This window comes from Lithobates pipiens, unplaced genomic scaffold (genome assembly GCF_037356315.1).
Source record: "Lithobates pipiens isolate NorthernLeopardFrog02 unplaced genomic scaffold, aLitPip1_a1.2 Scaffold_8, whole genome shotgun sequence".
Taxonomy (NCBI): Eukaryota; Metazoa; Chordata; class Amphibia; order Anura; family Ranidae; genus Lithobates; species Lithobates pipiens.
In genome coordinates, this window is record NW_027507903.1 from 411,134,117 (window position 1) to 411,151,936 (window position 17,820).

The window sequence follows — 17,820 nt, forward strand, 5'->3', positions numbered from 1 at the left end:
GGCCATACATGACATAGTCAGACGAGCAGTTATAGAATTCCTTTAGAGGATAAGTATTTACTTTGGTACAGAACGATTTCTGACCATGTTCTACAAATTTGCAGGTCTTGCAGAGTTTTTTATGACATTGGTACATCCCTGTAATGGGTATCAAAGTGGGTACAGAAGAGGGAACTGGGATAATTTTAATTTTGCTGGGGGGCAATTTTGTTTTTGAGGTTGGAGCCCTGCGATATGTGACTCTTGGGTGTGGAGGAAGGACTGTTTTTAAATGGGGGTATTGCTTTAAGATGTCCCAGTGTTTACAAACTATTTTTGCCACCTTTGAAGAAGGAGCGTGGCCGTCACGTCATTCATGGCCCGTACGCTCAGGAAACGCGTCGCACCCCAGTGACGCCATCCCTTTTTGCCTGGATACCAGCTTGCGCTTCAAGCCTTGTGCGGATACACACTCCACTGCGGCTAGCAGAGAACTATCTAGCGGTGTAGGAGAAGATGACACAGCGCACCTCCACTGGAAGAATGAGGGACTGACCACACTGATTACCCCCTCCCGCTGTTGGGACTACATTAATGCTTGTTTTTAACTCCTAAAATGTGAGTTGCCATTTGATTACCTATTGTATATTAAAGCTGTTAAAAAAAATCTGCACCCAGAGGGGCCTCTTCTCCCCTTCTTGTTTTTTGTAGCACAAATGACCACACAGTGGTTGAAGGAGAAAAGGGTGAATATCCTTGCATGGCCTAGTCAGAGCACAGACTTACATATACACTCACCAGAAGTAAAATGAATGCAAGCCTTGAAAATCTCTTTAAGATTAATGGTCCTTCCCAATTCCTTTTGTCAGTGAAACGAGGGGATTAGCCAGTTTGTTTTTTAATGCCATGCTATAGCTTTGTTACTGTTTTTATTCAAGTTTTTAAATAAGCACTGCGCAATATAAGTTCTTTTGTGGGTTTCCGGTGGTGAGCTTTTTTATGCCGCTTACTGTTTTCCTAACTGATCCCCTCATTTCACTGATAAGAGGAATTGGGAAGGACCATTACCCTTAACTGCTTGCCGACCGCCAGCTGTCAAATGACGGCCAGGCAGCGCGGCTCTTGTGGCAGGAGGCCGTCATATGATGGCCTCCCATTTAAACAGGGAATGCGCATGATCATGCGCGCGCATCCCTGTTCCTTCGGTGGCGGCGTGTCACCGAGACGCCACTCGCCACCGAAGGGGGTGAACAGCCATTGGGTATGGCTGTTTACCATGTAATCGGCCGTGATGAAGTCACGGTCAATCACAGATGGTTACACCCCCACTGTGCACGGCGTGTGCGCGCGATCGTGAGCACGTCGGTGGCGGCATGTTCCCGGGAACACTGCTCATCACCGACGCTGGTAAACAGCCATTGGCCGGCCGTTTACCCACATGATCGGCTGTGATCGTTTCACAGCCGATCACTAAATGTAAACAAACCACGGTAACGAGATGTTACCGGGTTCTCCTCCCCACACACCGATCGTGTGTGAGGAGGAGATTACGGTAACATCTCATTACCGCTTACAGTGTACACACCAATCACACTGATTGCCCCCCCCCCCCAATAAAGAGGACCTGTCACCACCCATCATAGTACCTGTCACTCAGTCCATCAGAGTACCTGTCACAGTCATCAGAGTACCTGAGTACCTGTCAAAGTCCATATGAGTACCTGAATACCTGTCACAGTTCATCTAAGTACCTGAGTACCTGTCAGTCCATCTGAGTACTTGAGTACCTGTCAAAATCCATATGAGCACCTGAGTACCTGTCAGAATTCATCTGAGTACCCGAGTACCTGTCACAGTCCATATGAGTACCTGAGTACCTATCACCGCCCTTCAGAGTACCCAAATACCAGTCACTAGGCCATCAGAGAACCTGTCACCAGGCCATCAGAGTACCTGACTACCTGTCACCAGCCCTTCAGAGTACCCGAGTACCTATTTGCAGCCCATGCCTCATAGACATGGGCGTCCGCAGAACTTTTTCCAAGGGGGGGCATCATTTTAAGGCCGCTCATGCTCCGCCCCTTTTCGGCAATCTCATGAAAATCTTTCCACTGGTAATACATATGTGTTATATAACAGATAATTCATCTTCACTTTGTATTGGAAGTTACTCTGGTGGCTGCGTACCATGCCCATATAGCCTAGAGAATGTACATCTTTTTACATTGCAATACATCTGTTGTGGCCATATTTTGATCTCATACTGTCACTGTATAGGCTGTTTTCATAAAGATAAAAATATGGCAACAACAGATGTATTGCAATGTAAAAAGGATGTACATTCTCTAGGCTATATGGGCATCTTACGCAGCCACCCGAGTAACCTTGCAGACGCCCATGCTTTCAAAAACCAGCCCTGGAAAAAATTTCATACCAGCCTCACAGCATTATTATGCCAGCCCAACAGCATAACGTCATTATTTTCTTGTTCATGAAAGGGAAAACCATACATTTTACCAGTTAATAGTGGTAAGTGATCAATCATCAAGGGGGACCCCAGGAACTCATAACCTTCTGCAGAAAGAATACTCGAAGGTAAAGGGGGTGGGTTACTAATATAAGGAGGAAACCCCTTATATCAGTGCCCCTTACATTATCGTATTCACCCCCCGCTTACATCAGTGACCCCCCCCCCCCCAACTGGCCTGGCGGTGCTTTCACTGACCTCCTCTCAGGTGCACTGTGCAGGGCTCAGTCAGTCGGCTCCAGCTTGGTGGCTCTGGTTTTATCCTATAGTCTCCTGTCCACAGTCCACACAAGTCTGACTTCTCCCATGACCCCCATCCTGGCGGTGCTCCCACTCTTGACTCCTCTCCAGACTCTCTACAGGAGATGGTCAGAGACTGCAAACTTGATGCAAGAGCTCAATGCAGCCTCACCAGTGCCCATCAAATGCAGCCTCCCCAGTGCCCATCAAATGCAGCCTCACTGTGCCCATCAAATGCAGCCTCACTGTGCCCATCAAATGCAGCCTCACTGTGCCCATCAAATGCAGCCTCACTGTGTCCATCAAATGCAGCCTCACTGTGTCCATCAAATGCAGCCTCACTGTGTCCATCAAATGCAGCCTCACTGTGTCCATCAAATGCAGCCTCACTGTGTCCATCAAATGCAGCCTCACTGTGTCCATCAAATGCAGCCTTACTGTGTCCATCAAATGCAGCTTTACTGTGCCGTGAATGCAGCCTCACTGTGTCCATCATTGCAGCCCCTCCTGTGCCCCATGTCCCAGTCTGCAGTCCCTGTCTGTGGGAAGGTGTGTTGTTGATGCTTGGTACAGTACCTTGCATGCCAGCAGGATATCCATGATGGCCAGCAGCAGGCATGGTCTGTTCTCGTTTTGGATGGGGACGGTGCTCCTTCCAGAGGATCTGTCTGCTGTGAGATGGCGTGGTCCCTGGCCACCTGGACCTTCAGCTGTCCTCATTTTCCAGCCCCAGTCAGCCTGTCCTCTGGTTCTGGGGAAGTGGAGAGCACTGGGTGGTGGTTGGAGAGAAGGGGGAGCAAAGAGTACTGGCGGGGTTGGAGAACACATGGGTGGGGGCAAAGAGCGAGGGGGAGTGGAGATCACAGGGGTGGGCAGCGGAGAGCACTGGGGGGGGGAATTGAGAGCACTGGGGGGGCCAATAAGAACAGGGGTAGGGAGCACGGTAGGCTGAGAGCACTGGGGGGGGGCTAAGAGTGTAGGGTGGTGAAGAGCACTGGGGGGGCAGAAAAACAGGGGTAGAGAGCACGGGGGCTGGAGAGGACTGGGGGGGGGTACAAAGAGCAGGGGGGAGTGGACAGCAATGGGGGGGGAGCTTGAGAGCACCAGTGGGGGCCAGAAAGAACAGGGGTGGAAAGCACGGGGGACTGGAGAGCACTATGGGGGGTGGAGAGCACTGGTAGGGTTGGAGAGCACATGGGTGGGGGCAAAATGCAGGGGGAGTGGAGAGTACAGGGGTGGGGGGTGGAGAGTGCTGGGGAGAGCCAAAAATAACAGGGGTGGAGAGCACGAAGGGTAGAGAGCACTGGGGGGGGCTGGAGAACACCAGGGGGGCAGAAAGAACAGGGGTGGGGAGAATGGGGGGCTGGAGAGCACTGGGGTGGGGGCTGGAGAGTGATGGGGAGAGCTGAAGAACAGGGGGGAGAGCACTGGGGGAGTGGAGAGCACTGGGTGGAGAGCACTGGGGGGGGGGGGAGAACAGGGATAGAGCACTGGAGGGTAGAGGAGAGCACTGGGGGGGGGACACTGGGGTAGAGCAGTGGGGGAAGTGGAGGGCACTGGGGGGGAGAACAGGGGGGAGAGCACTGGAGGGGGGAGAGCACTGGAGGGAGTGGAGAGCACTGGAGGGAGTGGAGAGCACTGGGGGGGAAAGAACAGGGGGGAGAGCACTGGGGAGGAGAACAGGGGGAGAGCACGGAGGGGAGAGCACGGAGGGGAGAGGACTGGGGGGAGAGGAGAGCACTGTGGGGGGGGGGCACTGGGCGGAGTGGAGAGCACTGGGGGGAACAGGGGGGGGGAGAGCACTGGGGGGGGGGGCAGGAGGGGAGAGCACTGGGATGGTGGCTAGAGAAGGATGGGGAGAGCTGGAGAGCAGGGGGGGGGGCAGCAAGAACAGGGGAGGAGAAAACTGTGGGGGGGGGCAGGAGAGTGTGGTGGAGGAGAGCACTAGGGGGGGACAAGGGGAGAGCACTGGGGGGAGTGGAGAGCACTGTGGGGGGAGGAGAGTGTGGTGGTGGAGGAGAGCACTGTGGGGGGGCAGGAGAGTGTGGTGGTGGTGGAGGAGAGCACTGGGGGGGCAGGAGAGTGTGGTGGTGGTGGAGAGCACTGGGGGGGAGGGCAGGAGAGTGTGGTGGTGGAGGAGAGCACTGGGGGGTGGCAGAAGAGTGTGGTGGTGGAGGAGAGCACTGAGGGGAGGGCAGGAGAGTGTGGTGGTGGAGGAGAGCACTGAGGGGAGGGCAGGAGAGTGTGGTGGTGGAGGAGAGCACTGGGGGGGCAGGAGAGTGTGGTGGTGGAGGAGAGCACTGGGGGGGGGCAGGAGAGTGTGGTGGTGGAGGAGAGCACTGGGGGGGGGGCAGGAGAGTGTGGTGGTGGAGGAGAGCACTGGGGGGGGCAGGAGAGTGTGGTGGTGGAGAAGAGCACTGGGGGGGGGGGGGGCAGGAGAGTGTGGTGGTGGAGTAGAGTACTGGGGGGGGCAGGAGAGTGTGGTGGTAGAGGAGAGCACTGAGGGGAGGGCAGGAGAGTGTGGTGGTGGAGGAGAGCACTGTGGGGGACAGGAGAGTGTGGTGGTGGAGATGAGCACTGGGGGGGCAGGAGAGTGTGGTGGTGGAGGAGAGCACTGGGGGGGGGGGCAGGAGAGTGTGGTGGTGGAGGAGAACACTGGGGGGGCAGGAGAGTGCGGTGGTGGAGGAGGGCACTGGGGGGGCAGGAGAGTGCGGTGGTGGAGGAGGGCACTGGGGGGGCAGGAGAGTGCGGTGGTGGAGGAGAGAGCACTGGGGGGGCAGGAGAGTGTGGTGGTGGAGGAGAGAGCACTGGGGGGGGGCAGGAGAGTGTGGTGGTGGAGGAGAGCACTGAGGGGGGGAGGCAGGAGAGTGTGGTGGAGGAGAGCACTGGGGGGGGGGCAGGGAGCACAAGGTGAACTGGGGACAGTAAAATAAGTTGGATAGGAGAGTTGGCAGGGGGGCCCCCTGCAGCCCCCCCCCCCCCCGATCCTCCTATCCAGGCACTGTGGCACACAGGGCAGGCTGTACCTGCAGCATCTCCTCATATGGATAAAAGCGCTGGCTGGCTGTGTACGGTGGCCGTTCTGTAACATAGCCCTGCCCCCCGACCGACTCGTGTGATAGGCGGAACGTTGATTCTCTGTACTATCACACAAGCAGGTCTGGGGGGGGCAGGGCCATGTTACAGAGCTGCCGCCGAACACAGAGGTAGCCCGCTCTGTGATCCAGAGGAGAGAGCGGAGGATGCAGCCGCCGGCGGACCCCCCTTGCCCCTTGCTGTGGACACCCATGCTCATAGAATATACATTGAGGTGTTTGCTTTCCAAAATGGGGTAATTTTGTGGGTAATTCCATTGTCCTGGTGCTCCTGGACCTTCAAAAGTGTGATGGGCAGGAATGAAATTAGATGTGTCATTTTTGCTCGCAGAACGCCTGAAGGTGCCACTTCAATGTTGGTGCTCTGTATGTGGCCAGGCTGTGTAAAAGTCTCACACATGTGGTATCGCCATACTCGGGAAGAGTAGCAGAATGTATTTTCGGGTGTAGTTTGTTGTATGCATATGCTGTGTGTGAGAAATAACCTGATAATATGACAATTTTGTAAAAAAAAAATATATATATTTCATTTTGCAAAGAATTGTGGGAAAAAATGACAACTTAAAAAAACTCACCATGCTACTTACTTAATACCTTTGAATGTCTACTTTCTAAAAAGGGGTCATTTGGGGGGTATTTGTACTTTCCTGACTTGTTAGTGTCTCAAGAAATGAGATACACCTGTGTACTGAAGGCCTGATCACATGTGATCAATTTTCAGTGATTGGCACCATAGTTTGTAGACTCTATAACTTTCACAAAGACCAAATAATATACACTAATTTGGGGTTATTTTTACCAAAGATATGTAGCAGTATAAATTTTGGCCAAAATTTATGAAGAAAAATTAGTAATTAGCAAAATTTTATGACGGAAACAAGTAAAAAGGCATTTTTTTCACAATATTTACGTATTTTTTTATTTATAGCACAAAAAACCCACTATTGATTAAATACCACTAAAAGAAAGCTCTATTTGTGTGGAAAAAAGGACGCAAGTTTCATATGGGCCCAGTGTTGCATGACTGAGTAATTATCATTCAAACTGTGAGAGCGCTGAAAGCTGAAAATTGGTCTGGTCAGGAAGGGGGTGAAAGTGCACTGTATTTAGGTGGTTAAAGAGGTGTTCTGTCTGGGTAAAAAAAAAAAATTAAAGTCAGCAGCTACAAATACTGTAGCTGCTGACGTTTAATCCATGGACACTTACCTGTCCAGCTAGCCCATGATTTCGGCACCCCATCTGATTTTCGGTTAGTCTGTCGGGTGCTACTGGTGCCATTCGTCGTAAGGGAGACTTTCGGTTCCCTACTGCTCATGCAAGAGGGAAAGAGAAGGGGGGGTCAAACTTACAAGAGAAAGGGCCACGTCACTGTCTCTCGGAAGTGTGGAAGGGTACCTGTCAAAAACAGGTACCCATTCCCCCCTCCCCCCTGAAAGAGGCCAAAAGGGGAGGAAGCAGATAAGCAGAAGTTCCACTTTTGGGTGGAATTCTGCTTTAAGGAGATCATTAAGGCTTACATTCATCTTATTTCTGGTGATTGTATATGCTGGTGGAGGCTCAAGAGTGAAGTTTTTGGTGTAAGATGGAGGGTTATAAAATTTCTTTGTTCTAACTTTAATACTTTCTGTGCCCAATAAAAATTATTTTTTTTTGGATACAGCATACTGTCTGGGGTCACTCTATACCAACTTACCCTGGGAACTCTTCTGCCCTGTACACACGGTCGGACATTCCGACCACAAAATCTGTCTGATTTTTTTTTTTGGCCTTGTTGCATACACATGGTCGGACAAAGTTGTTGGAAAATCCGTTGTTCGGAACGAGGTGACGTTTGTTCCGTACGCCGAGACTAAGTAGAGCCCGGTAGCCAATAGCTTTCGTCTCATAATTTATTCTGAGCATGCGTGGCACTTTGTCAGTCGGAATTCTCTACAAACGATTGGAAAAAGTCTGATCGGATTTTGTTGTGGGAAAATTTTAGATCCAGCTCTCAAACTTTTGCCCTCAACATGGGGGGGGGGGGCTTTGGGCGTGTGGCCCCCACCCCAAAGCACCTTGTCCCCATGTTGATGAGGACAAGGGCCTCTTCCCAACAACCAACGGCCAGGGTCTGTGGGCGGGGGGCTTATCGGACCCCCCACCCTATGTGAATGAGTATGGGGTACAATGTACCCCTACCCATTCACCTGTGAAAAAAATGTAAATAAAACACAGCACACAAGGGTTAAAAATTATTTATTGCACAGCTTCGGGGGTCTTCTTCCATCTTGGGGGGTCTTTTCACCAGCCTCCTCCGCTATCTTCTGCTCTTTTATTAGCTCTTTTACTAGCGGAGGAGCCCAGCTTTCTTCTATGTCGCCGCCGCCGTCGGGTCTTCTTCCGACTTCGGGGGTCTTGTCCCCCTCTTCGGTTCTTCTTGCCGGGCCTCCGCGCCTTCTTCCAGCTCTTTTACTGGCGGTGGCCCGGTCTTCTGTCACCGCTGTCTTCGCCACCTTCTGTTCTTCTCTTCTTTTCTTCTTGAGATGTTGACTCGTGGCTGTCTATGGCCCTAATGACAGGGACGTGTTGTGCAGCGACTTATATAGGGACAATGGGCGAGGTCACCGGGTGATGTATCCGCCCCTTATGATGGATGTCACAGTCCCAGAGAACGCTATTTTCAGAGGACGCTTATTTTCATGAAAATGGGTTAAGTGTTTTTACTACTATTTTTAGTGTGAAAAGTGAAATTTTATCCAATTGATTGTACCCTGTTGAGCCAAAGTGGGCTGCTAATTTTGAGCCCTGCTTGACAGAGAAAAAATTACAGAAAAAATACTTAATTTCCCTAGTGTACAACTTTAAGTTGTTTGAAACTTGTGAAACTAGAATTAATCTGACATCCTTTTCACACTTATAACTTGCATTAACACATTTCTGGGATGATACCTAACATACAAGTTTGTGTTTTTTTCACTGTATGAATTATCTATCAGACAGTTCATCCAACACATGCTAGAAAATGGTTGCAGAAATGTCTGTTACAGCTCTATTATATCTTGCCATGTCACTGTGCAGTTCTACTCTGAAAAAAAACTGTTCCAGGTATAATACAATTTAACGTGTCAATAAATCTAATATTGACTTCATTAATATTTTGGGGTCACACACTATTCATTTTGAAAGCGGAGAAACTGCAGGTAACTTCCTGAGGAAGGCCAATCTGATAGGCCGAAATGCATAGAGGTTGAGTCACTTTATTGTGACACACTTCCGCCTACACATTCAATCCGGAAATCAAGCCTTTACTGAGCCAGCAGCTGCATCAACCAACCAGGCGGATTTCACTTATTTACTCATACCTGCTGTTCACTCTGGTTGCCAGGACATTAGGCACTCATACATGTGAGTTCAATACCTTTATATTTTTTGGAATAAAAAGCTCTTCAATGGTACTGCGCAATGAGGTTTTTTCTATTATATATATTTATATGAGGAACATTCACCGCTGCCAATCATCGGTCCAGAGGATATCCATAGGGGTCGCCCCACACATGCAATTGACCTAACTAGCGATAGTTGGTCCACTCCCAGGGGTGAGTGCACATCTATTAGGGGGGCACCCTATTTAAAGCACTTAAGAAGCACGGAATCATCCATCTATTATTCAAGTCACAGCACTGGATATTGTTTAACTAGCACAAACACCTTTTTTTCACTGGGGGCTGTTTGATTAATTGTATTAATTGTTACCAGTGTATCATTTATTACCTGTATGTTATTTTTTTAGCATTTAGCGCGGTATACTTTTTATCATTTGGGACAGCGAGCCTGTGGGTGTTAGTGGGACAGGCATCTCTGACAGGTAGGGCGGATGACCCGAAGATCTTCGTGGGTGCCTGTGCGACATTGGGCACACAATGCTCTGGTGTCGGTGGTATACAGATTCTTCCATGGCAGCAGCTGTCTGGTCACAATGTCTCAAACCAAGAGCGTGGAGGATTTTTAATCAGATGGGGTGGTGTGCAGGAGCCAATCAGGAGATAGGCACACACTGTCCATGTGGATTATCATGAGGCACAGCTGGGCAAGTCCTAAAAATAACTACAGCAATGTTCTCTTTGAGGGTGGTCTTCAAGTACATGTGCTAAGCGTAGCCCAACATTGGGCGCTAAAATGTAAGGGGGCAGGCAGGTGACATTTCCTTCATGTTCCCCATTAACTCATTGGGTTCCAAGTGTGGATCACATAGAAGGCCTACCCTGGGGTGGGTTCATTAGGCTATGCCAGGCGATGATCGAGGTCACTCGTCCCAGCACAGGGGTAACACCTTGTCTGACGGCATGCTCACCAATGCCCTGGACCAGTCAAGAGCCACGGTTATGTGAATGTCAAACACTAGGGTAGTCCCCCAACTCAGAGATTAGCTATTTGTGTGTAGTGTTATATGTAGAATTCTTTCAAAGATATTGTCCCTTGTCCTACACACTTGAACAGGTATATGTGTTGCATTAGGAGGGACATACAGAGCCTATGCCCACTTCACCAGTCAGCATACCTCTGTTACCTCACTCCCAGGAACTAAATGGGGTCTCGCCAAGCACAGAGCGCAGACCCCATGCATGCTCTAATTAACCCTTTTAGTTCATTACCAAGTGACCAGGTATTAGGTTTCAGTTACATTAGTCCACTCTCGGAGACCAACGGAGACAGACAGCTAAGAAAGGAGCTGAATGCTGATACCCTTCTCTATGGGAGAACCTACCACCTATTCAGGCGTGGTGCCAATGACTGGTTGCTGCTCCCTTCTGGTTACCTATAGCAACTTGATTGCAAGTTAACTTTTTGTTGTAGTGATGTTTCACAGACCCCAATGTGCTTGTCCAAATTCTTGTTCCGAAGGAAGATATGCCACATGCATCACTTTAGTAACTTCAGACCAGGCTTTGAACAGAGTAAACAACTTTACTGAACATTAGGCAGAACATGTACAATGTGACAACGTCCTTTCCTAGCTAAACTCAACTGTGTCTGCCCCAGGTTACCTGTGCGGATGTAACATCTTAAAGTCCAAACTGGCAACAGCTCGAACAAAGATGTTCATGTCCTGGGAGTATTCCGATAGGTCGGCCTTCCAGCGAGCTTCTTAAGACATATTTCAGAGTCTTAGAGTCTTCAGCATCCCAAGCCTGTTCCAGGGTCCCCACTTCCCCCGTGCTTTGTTTCCCCCCTCCAGGATCCGGGCCTCTTCCCTTTATTTAACACACAGGGAGAGACTGGACCCCAGAGGAAAACCCACAAACACACAAGAAAAGACGGCATTAGCATTAACTCCTTTCACCAAACATGGGCGGCTGGTAGACTAACTAACCAAGAGTAAGCAACCTGCCTACTAGTTTACAATCTACTGTCCCTACTTCAGATACATAGACACACACACACAAACTAGTTTGTCATACTCCAGTTACCCTTCCTATGTACAGGTAATGTATGTTTGAATTTTAGTAGGTAATAAGAACACCTAGAAGAAACCCACAAGCAGCACATACAAACTTCATTATTATAGTGTTTCTGGCGAATTTAGTATTTTATTATTGTACATGTTTTACCTGTGTTTCATGATGACCTCATTGGTCTAGCCACAATTTCACACTCACCAGTTTATGCCTTCAAATAATACCTGAATCCTTGTCTGTTCCATCCAATTCATTATCTTCATTAACTTGTTGTTTTCTAGTCTGGTTAATAAGCTGAACAATCCGTTGGCGAGGAGATGGATCCAGTTTGGACTCTCTCATGTCTTCTGATAACTTACTGCACACACAGTGCTGACATTCCTATGGATGAAGAATATTATCAATTGTTATCTCTTTGGCTACAGACTCCCTATGTTCACAAAATATGTAATTGCACAGATCAGGTTTACCAGCATGTAATTCTTTGTTATTATAAAAATATTATAGGAAAATATAGCAGGGGTTGTTGCTCTTGAAAATATTACTAGCTATTGACTACTGTCATAACTGAGGTTCTTTGAATTGTAAATAACAGTTAAATAACTATTTTACAAAATTGAATAATGACTGTACTTTACATGTGAAAACTGAACGTTTCAATGAGAAAATTATCATTAAACAAAATAGTAAGTGGAGATAAAATAATAAATTCAGCTTTTTGATGCTATAGTGCTCATAATTGCTCAAAAAGGGGTGCTCAGGAGCTTTCAGGAAGTGTGTGCTCAACTCTGGAAAGGGGGCTCTCAATACTCATAAAGGGGTGCTCACAAGTATTTTGGAAAGGGTATTCACAAGCACTTGGGAAGGTGTGCTTACAAACTCTTGGGAAGGGGAGTTCACAAGCACTCAGGAAGGGGGCTCACAAGCATCTAGAAAGGGGTACTCCCAAGCACTCAGTAAGGGTTTTAGAGCAGAGCTGTATATAGACATCATGCTGTCCTACACACTACTGATAAAGACATCCTTTATACACGCTCTGCCCACAGTCTCTGGCAGTCTTTTGTTACATGGGAACAGCTGTGAACAGTATTTTATTATATGTGAGCCACCTTTGACAGTCTTTTGTAATGTGAACACCCGTTTGTATCATCTGCGAGACCTTTTATATATGCAATCCAACTTTTCTCAACCAGAGTTACTCCAGAGGTTGCTAAGGGTACCTTAAGCAATATGCAATTTCTGCCTCCCAGATAAGTAACCATTAATACCAATATTTTTTTTAGCTGTCTGTAAGGGGGGGATTCTTCCAAGTTAACATCACAGTTATGTACAGTGTATATATATTAATCATTAGCAGGGGTTCCTTGGGACTGGGAAGTTATTTCAAGGGTTCCCTCTTGTTTAAAAGGTTGAGAAAGTGCTGTGTGCGGACCCCGTAGAGGATGCCCTGGCACAGGAATCTCTCACAAAGACCCTTACCACGTTGTATCAGGTTCTGTTGCGCTCCGATTCTCCTAGGATGAATACCCTCTGGGACAAGTGGCGGGCGGACATCCCTGGTTTGGATAGGCAGGATTGGGAGGAGTGTTTCGAGGATGGATCCCGGCTGCTTTTCTCCTCTAGGGACCGGTTGATACACACGAAATTTTTACACCGCGTATACTTTACGCCGCAGAGGCTGCACAGAATTTATCCTCATCGGTCCCCGGTATGCCCCAGGTGTCATTACCCTGAAGGCACTTTTCTGCATATGTTTTGGGACTGCCCCCGAATTGCTCGGTTTTGGAGGGATGTTTTTGACTGTATAAACATTCGCCTGCAACTGACGATTCCTATGACGCCTGAGTTCGCTCTCCTGGGGATTCAGGATGATGAACAGCGTCCTCGGTACAGTAAGCTGTTGCTCTCCCTCCTGGTGTTTTACGCCCGGAGGGAGATCCTTCGGCATTGGATATCGTCCTCTCCCCCTACGGTGGAACTGTGGGATGCTGCGGTTAATGCTGTCCTCCCCCTATACAAATTGACTTACCTGGTAAGAGGGTGCCCGCAGAAGTTTGACCGGGTATGGTTACCTTGGGTGGAACAGTTTTGATTTCTTGAAATGTTGAAGTTGAGCCTCCCCTTCCCCCCCCCACCCCCCCCCCCCTTTTTTCCTCCGTACTGGTATTTTTGGAATGGGTATGTTGGGGGTTTGTATGTGAGCTTGCTGTATAGGCACACTCCTTTTTCTTTTTCATGTGCAATTTTGCTGTTCTGGCTCATTTGTTATGTTATAGTATTTTTGGATTACTTCTGTGCTGTACCAGTCTGCTGAGATGTATGCATATTGCTTGCTATGTTCTGTCTTCTCAATAAAACCAACCGTGTTGTTAAAAAAAAAAGGTTGAGAAAGACTGATGTAAATAGTTTAGGACAGGCTTTTGATACATAGAAGATCCGTCTGTCTTTTGATCAGTAACAGTGAACGACAAGTAGGGTTGGTTATCCTACTACTGAATAAATTAATAAAAACTTTTATGCTTCAAAAAACATTTTCCGTAAAGCAGCCTTTTTCTTTTCTAAGAATAAATGACTGTTGGTAAAATCATGCCTATTACCCATGCTCACTAACAGTAAGCCAAACCCACCATTTGCCTCAGTGGTTTACCTTAGCCTCATGTAGCCTTATTTATCATCCTGCTCGTCTGGCTACATTTAGTTTTTAGCTCTGCTGTACTCAGTGGAGCAGCAATCTATTTTCTAGGTCTGGCCAGGTTTCCCTAAGCTCGGTGGTTGATTCCTCCGCTCTTCCTCAGGAAGAAGCTTCCAGAAATAGAGTAGGTGGGTCAGCCACTGAATATTTGATTTCAACAAATCCCTGGGAGGAGACACCCAGAAGGTGGCTAGGGAGGAGATAAATGTTTGGGAGGCTTTTTCAGCAGAGTCATTCTCCTGGGGCTGCTGCCTCTGGGAGGTAGCTGGTCTACTAAAGAGCATGCGCTTGACTGAGGGCCTGGAGGTCCTTGGATTGAAAGATACTTGCTGGAGAAAACTACCCTAAGGAGCTGGGCTAGAGAAGGACCTTTATCACTAAAGAGACTTGAATGGAAGCTGGTTAGTGACAGCTGTCCTTGGACATTGTGTGTAAGACCTTTGGGGGTGAATGCTAGAGGTTCTTGTAAGGACTGGAACTACGCACACGAAGTCTGAGATTATCTGGCTATCCCCTCTATCTCCAGCAAAGGTTAGCAAAGCTAACAAATTTGTGCTTGAAAAGCTGTCTTCCTGTACCTGCTTCGCTTTATGGAGTATCCTGCATCCTCATCCACATCTCCTACAAAAAGACATCTCCATGACCAAGCCTGTGTTTGTTTGTTTGGAATAGCTGACTGGCAGCCTCCGGACAGGTAAGGGAAACCTGGGTCATTTCTCAACAGCCCCTTTGGAAGTGAGCGTTACACTGTTTTCCTCTGATAGAGGTACTTGCCTACCTCCAGCCCCTGCCTAAGAACAGTCATTCTGCTAATTGCTGCCCCTTCTGTCTTACTACCTACAGCACTTCAGAGTCCTGCAGAGCACACTATATAGCATTTCCTATGATGTCACCAATGTCTACTTCAAGTTCAGTTTTCAAAATTTCTGCTAAACTAGTGTAGCACCCTTCAGTGTGTGTGCTAGATGTAGCATAGGTTCTGTAGGGTAGGTCAATTTATTTGGCTCAGGGCTAAGCTTGAGCTGTAAATCTAGGTCAGGGTTCAGTGACTCGGTGCTGGATGACTCATCCTAACAGGGGGTGCCTCCCCCTGTTTCTGGGACATGGGTACCTTGGGCCGGGGCTCGGGTGCTGGAAGACCTGAGCCCTGGGTCAACACACAGAGCAAGCCCTTCCTGGAGGCACGGGAGAAAGAGAGAGAACAGCGTGAGTAGGTCAGCACTACTGGGAACTTATAAGGGCATGACTGCCACATGTAGCCTGTTCTCCCTGAAGACAGCAGTTGGGCTTAAAGTGGTTGGAAACCTGATTCATGAAATTTGAGCTGGGCACATGTATCTGCAGTGTTTTATTATCTCTCTTCAAAGCACTAAGCTCCTGACAAGTTTTCAATCACATATGATAAAAGCAGCATGAGTTTTGTGTTGGGGAGGGAGCTATAAATAGATTAGCAGAGCCCTGACCTATTTAGCGATCAGCTCTGAAAGTCCCTCCCTATGAGGAGAAGGGGTCGTGTGCGCGTTTCCTCCAATCAGCTGTCTTGGCTTTATGCTCAAGCTTCACTGCAGTGTTGAACAGGAAGAGGAAAATCTCCTAAAACAATCTGAACTTTCTAAACAGTATATAAAGCTGAAGACAGCAGATATACATGCGAAACTTATGTAGAAGTATTTGTTGCATTTCTGTGTATCATCTGAGGCTGTTAATTTCACTGGGTACATGTAAGGGTTTACATCCACTTTAAGCCCTTGTACACAGGGTCGGAGATTCCGTCGAAATGTGTCCGATCGGAGCGTTTTGTCGGATATTCCGACTGTGTGTGGTCTGCATCGGACTGTTTCCGTCGGAATATCCGTCGGACCAACTTTTCCAACTTGCCGGAAATATTTTCCGACAAAATGCTCCGATCGGACATACTCTGATCATGTGTAGAGAATTCCGATCGGACAAAGTGCCATGCATGCTCAGATCAAATTCCTACACCAAAGCTAATGGCTACTAGCGTGAACATAGTCCCGTCGTAACGAAATAAGGTCATCACGTCGGATTTTCTGACAACTTTGTCTGACCATGTGTATACAACAGTTTCGGACAAAATCCGACAGACAAAATCCGTCGGATTTGGTTGTCGGAATCTCCGACCGTGTGTACAAGGGCTAAGTCTTCGTCCTTCCTCAGAAGATCTCCTGAGAATAAGTCGGTGGGCTGCTGAACAGTTAGTCTAGATGGGTAGTGAAAGGGGCAGCTGCAGCCAGGTGTGTTGCCAGTGCCTGTAGAGGTAGTGCTAGGACCAGTGAACACCTGGAGGAAGTGTGAAAGTACAAGTTGCGTCATTCCACTGCTTTACACTCATAGGGGCTGCGAGTCCCTGCCTGTAATGGGCCGTTGCTAGAGAGATTGTTAAATCATCACTGAGTGACAAAGCTGGAGCACGCAAGTATGTGCTGAAGGAAGAAGTTGGAGCTGCATATATAGACTGTATATAGGAAGAATGTCCCCGTTTTGTTGAAAATGAAGTGGGCATCCCATTCCTATCCAAGTTATTAACCCTCAATATATTACAAAAAAACAAAGTCTGTTCTCTGTCTCTGGTTCGTCTGTAAAAATACGGTGTGCCTGGCTGTGCAGGAGTAGGGGATCCAGTTCATCTGCTGCTCCTTAGAAGGTGCACTACAGTAAGCTGGAAGAAATTTAGGTGTCAAACATAGTATTTCCTGATGTCATGTCAGCACAGCTGGGGTATAGGCTCCACCCCCCCCACCCATGCCTCCAGGACTTAACTCATATAAATTTTAGCCCACCTACAGCCTCAGTGTTCTTATTTCCTCCTATGCGCAGGACCTAGGTGTGCTCCTCTACCTGGCTGTTCTAAAGGGCTGGCTGTCAATCCATGTGTGTGGATTAGGCTGGACGCAGTCCCTGTCGTCTTGGCTAAATGACCCATAATCCAGGGAGCCCCGCTGCTGGTCCTTGGGGTGGTATTTATTGTGGCTAACAGCCTTGTCTGGGGTCCGCTGGGTCCATGTAAAGTGGGCAGCGGTGTTGGCAGAGTCTCCCCTATCCACGCGCACCCATGCTGTGACGTGCCGGTGTTTTGCGGATGAATGACGGAAGTTGGGTCAGCTAAATTTGAAAAATGCTTTGTATCCAAATTAATGCTGCATTGCTGAGTATTGTTGTGCCTTGCTCCCTGCAGCCACTATGCATAGCCTGAGCTCCTCCACGGGGAGTACTCTGCATAACAGATGCATAAAGTAATACTTTGTCTGTTCACAAATGGCAATAACCTGTTGGGGGCTTCTCATGTTTGCTTTACTATTATGCCATTGTGTCAACCCCCTCAAAAGACCAGCATTTTCAGAGAAGGTAGAGGAGTCACCTGTGGATGACTACTGCAGCCAGCTATGGCCTGTTGAGATATGGGATATCCTTTTATATTTCTATATGCTCTCCAGTCCCCCCCCAAAAAAGGAGGGGAAGCATGTTTATGATATCTACATCTTTGTGTACATTACGGAATATTATTGTAATTCTGTTGCAAATTCCTACCTTTTTGTTGCTGTTTTTATCAAACCTTTTCATTATGTTCTGATTCCTGTTAGGGCAAGGTTTAGCTCATTAACCACCTGGTGAATCAGGGCTGTAGATGGAGGCTTCAGTCTCCCTGTAGGAGTGGTTAACCCTTTAGGGGTTGTTACTAAGCAAACTATTTTACTGCATTTAATTATTTTTATGGACTGGTTTGTTAAATGACACACAAAACCCTGTGGAAAGGTTATCTATTGGTAATTACCAGCCTCAGACCAAAACAGCCCTCTGAAAGCCAAACATGGCTGTATGAGTCTTGCTTTT

The 17,820-nt window shown here is 48.0% G+C and overlaps 1 protein-coding gene across 1 annotated transcript in view; it reads right to left on the reverse strand.

Moving 5' to 3' along the window:
• Nucleotides 1-17,820, reverse strand: part of LOC143962973 (uncharacterized) — a 130,761-nt gene that overhangs the window by 39,254 nt on the left and 73,687 nt on the right. The window contains exon 7 of the mRNA XM_077472498.1: nt 11,501-11,657. Coding sequence (XP_077328624.1) covers nt 11,501-11,657 — 157 coding nt within the window. The remainder of the gene's footprint in view (nt 1-11,500; nt 11,658-17,820) is intronic.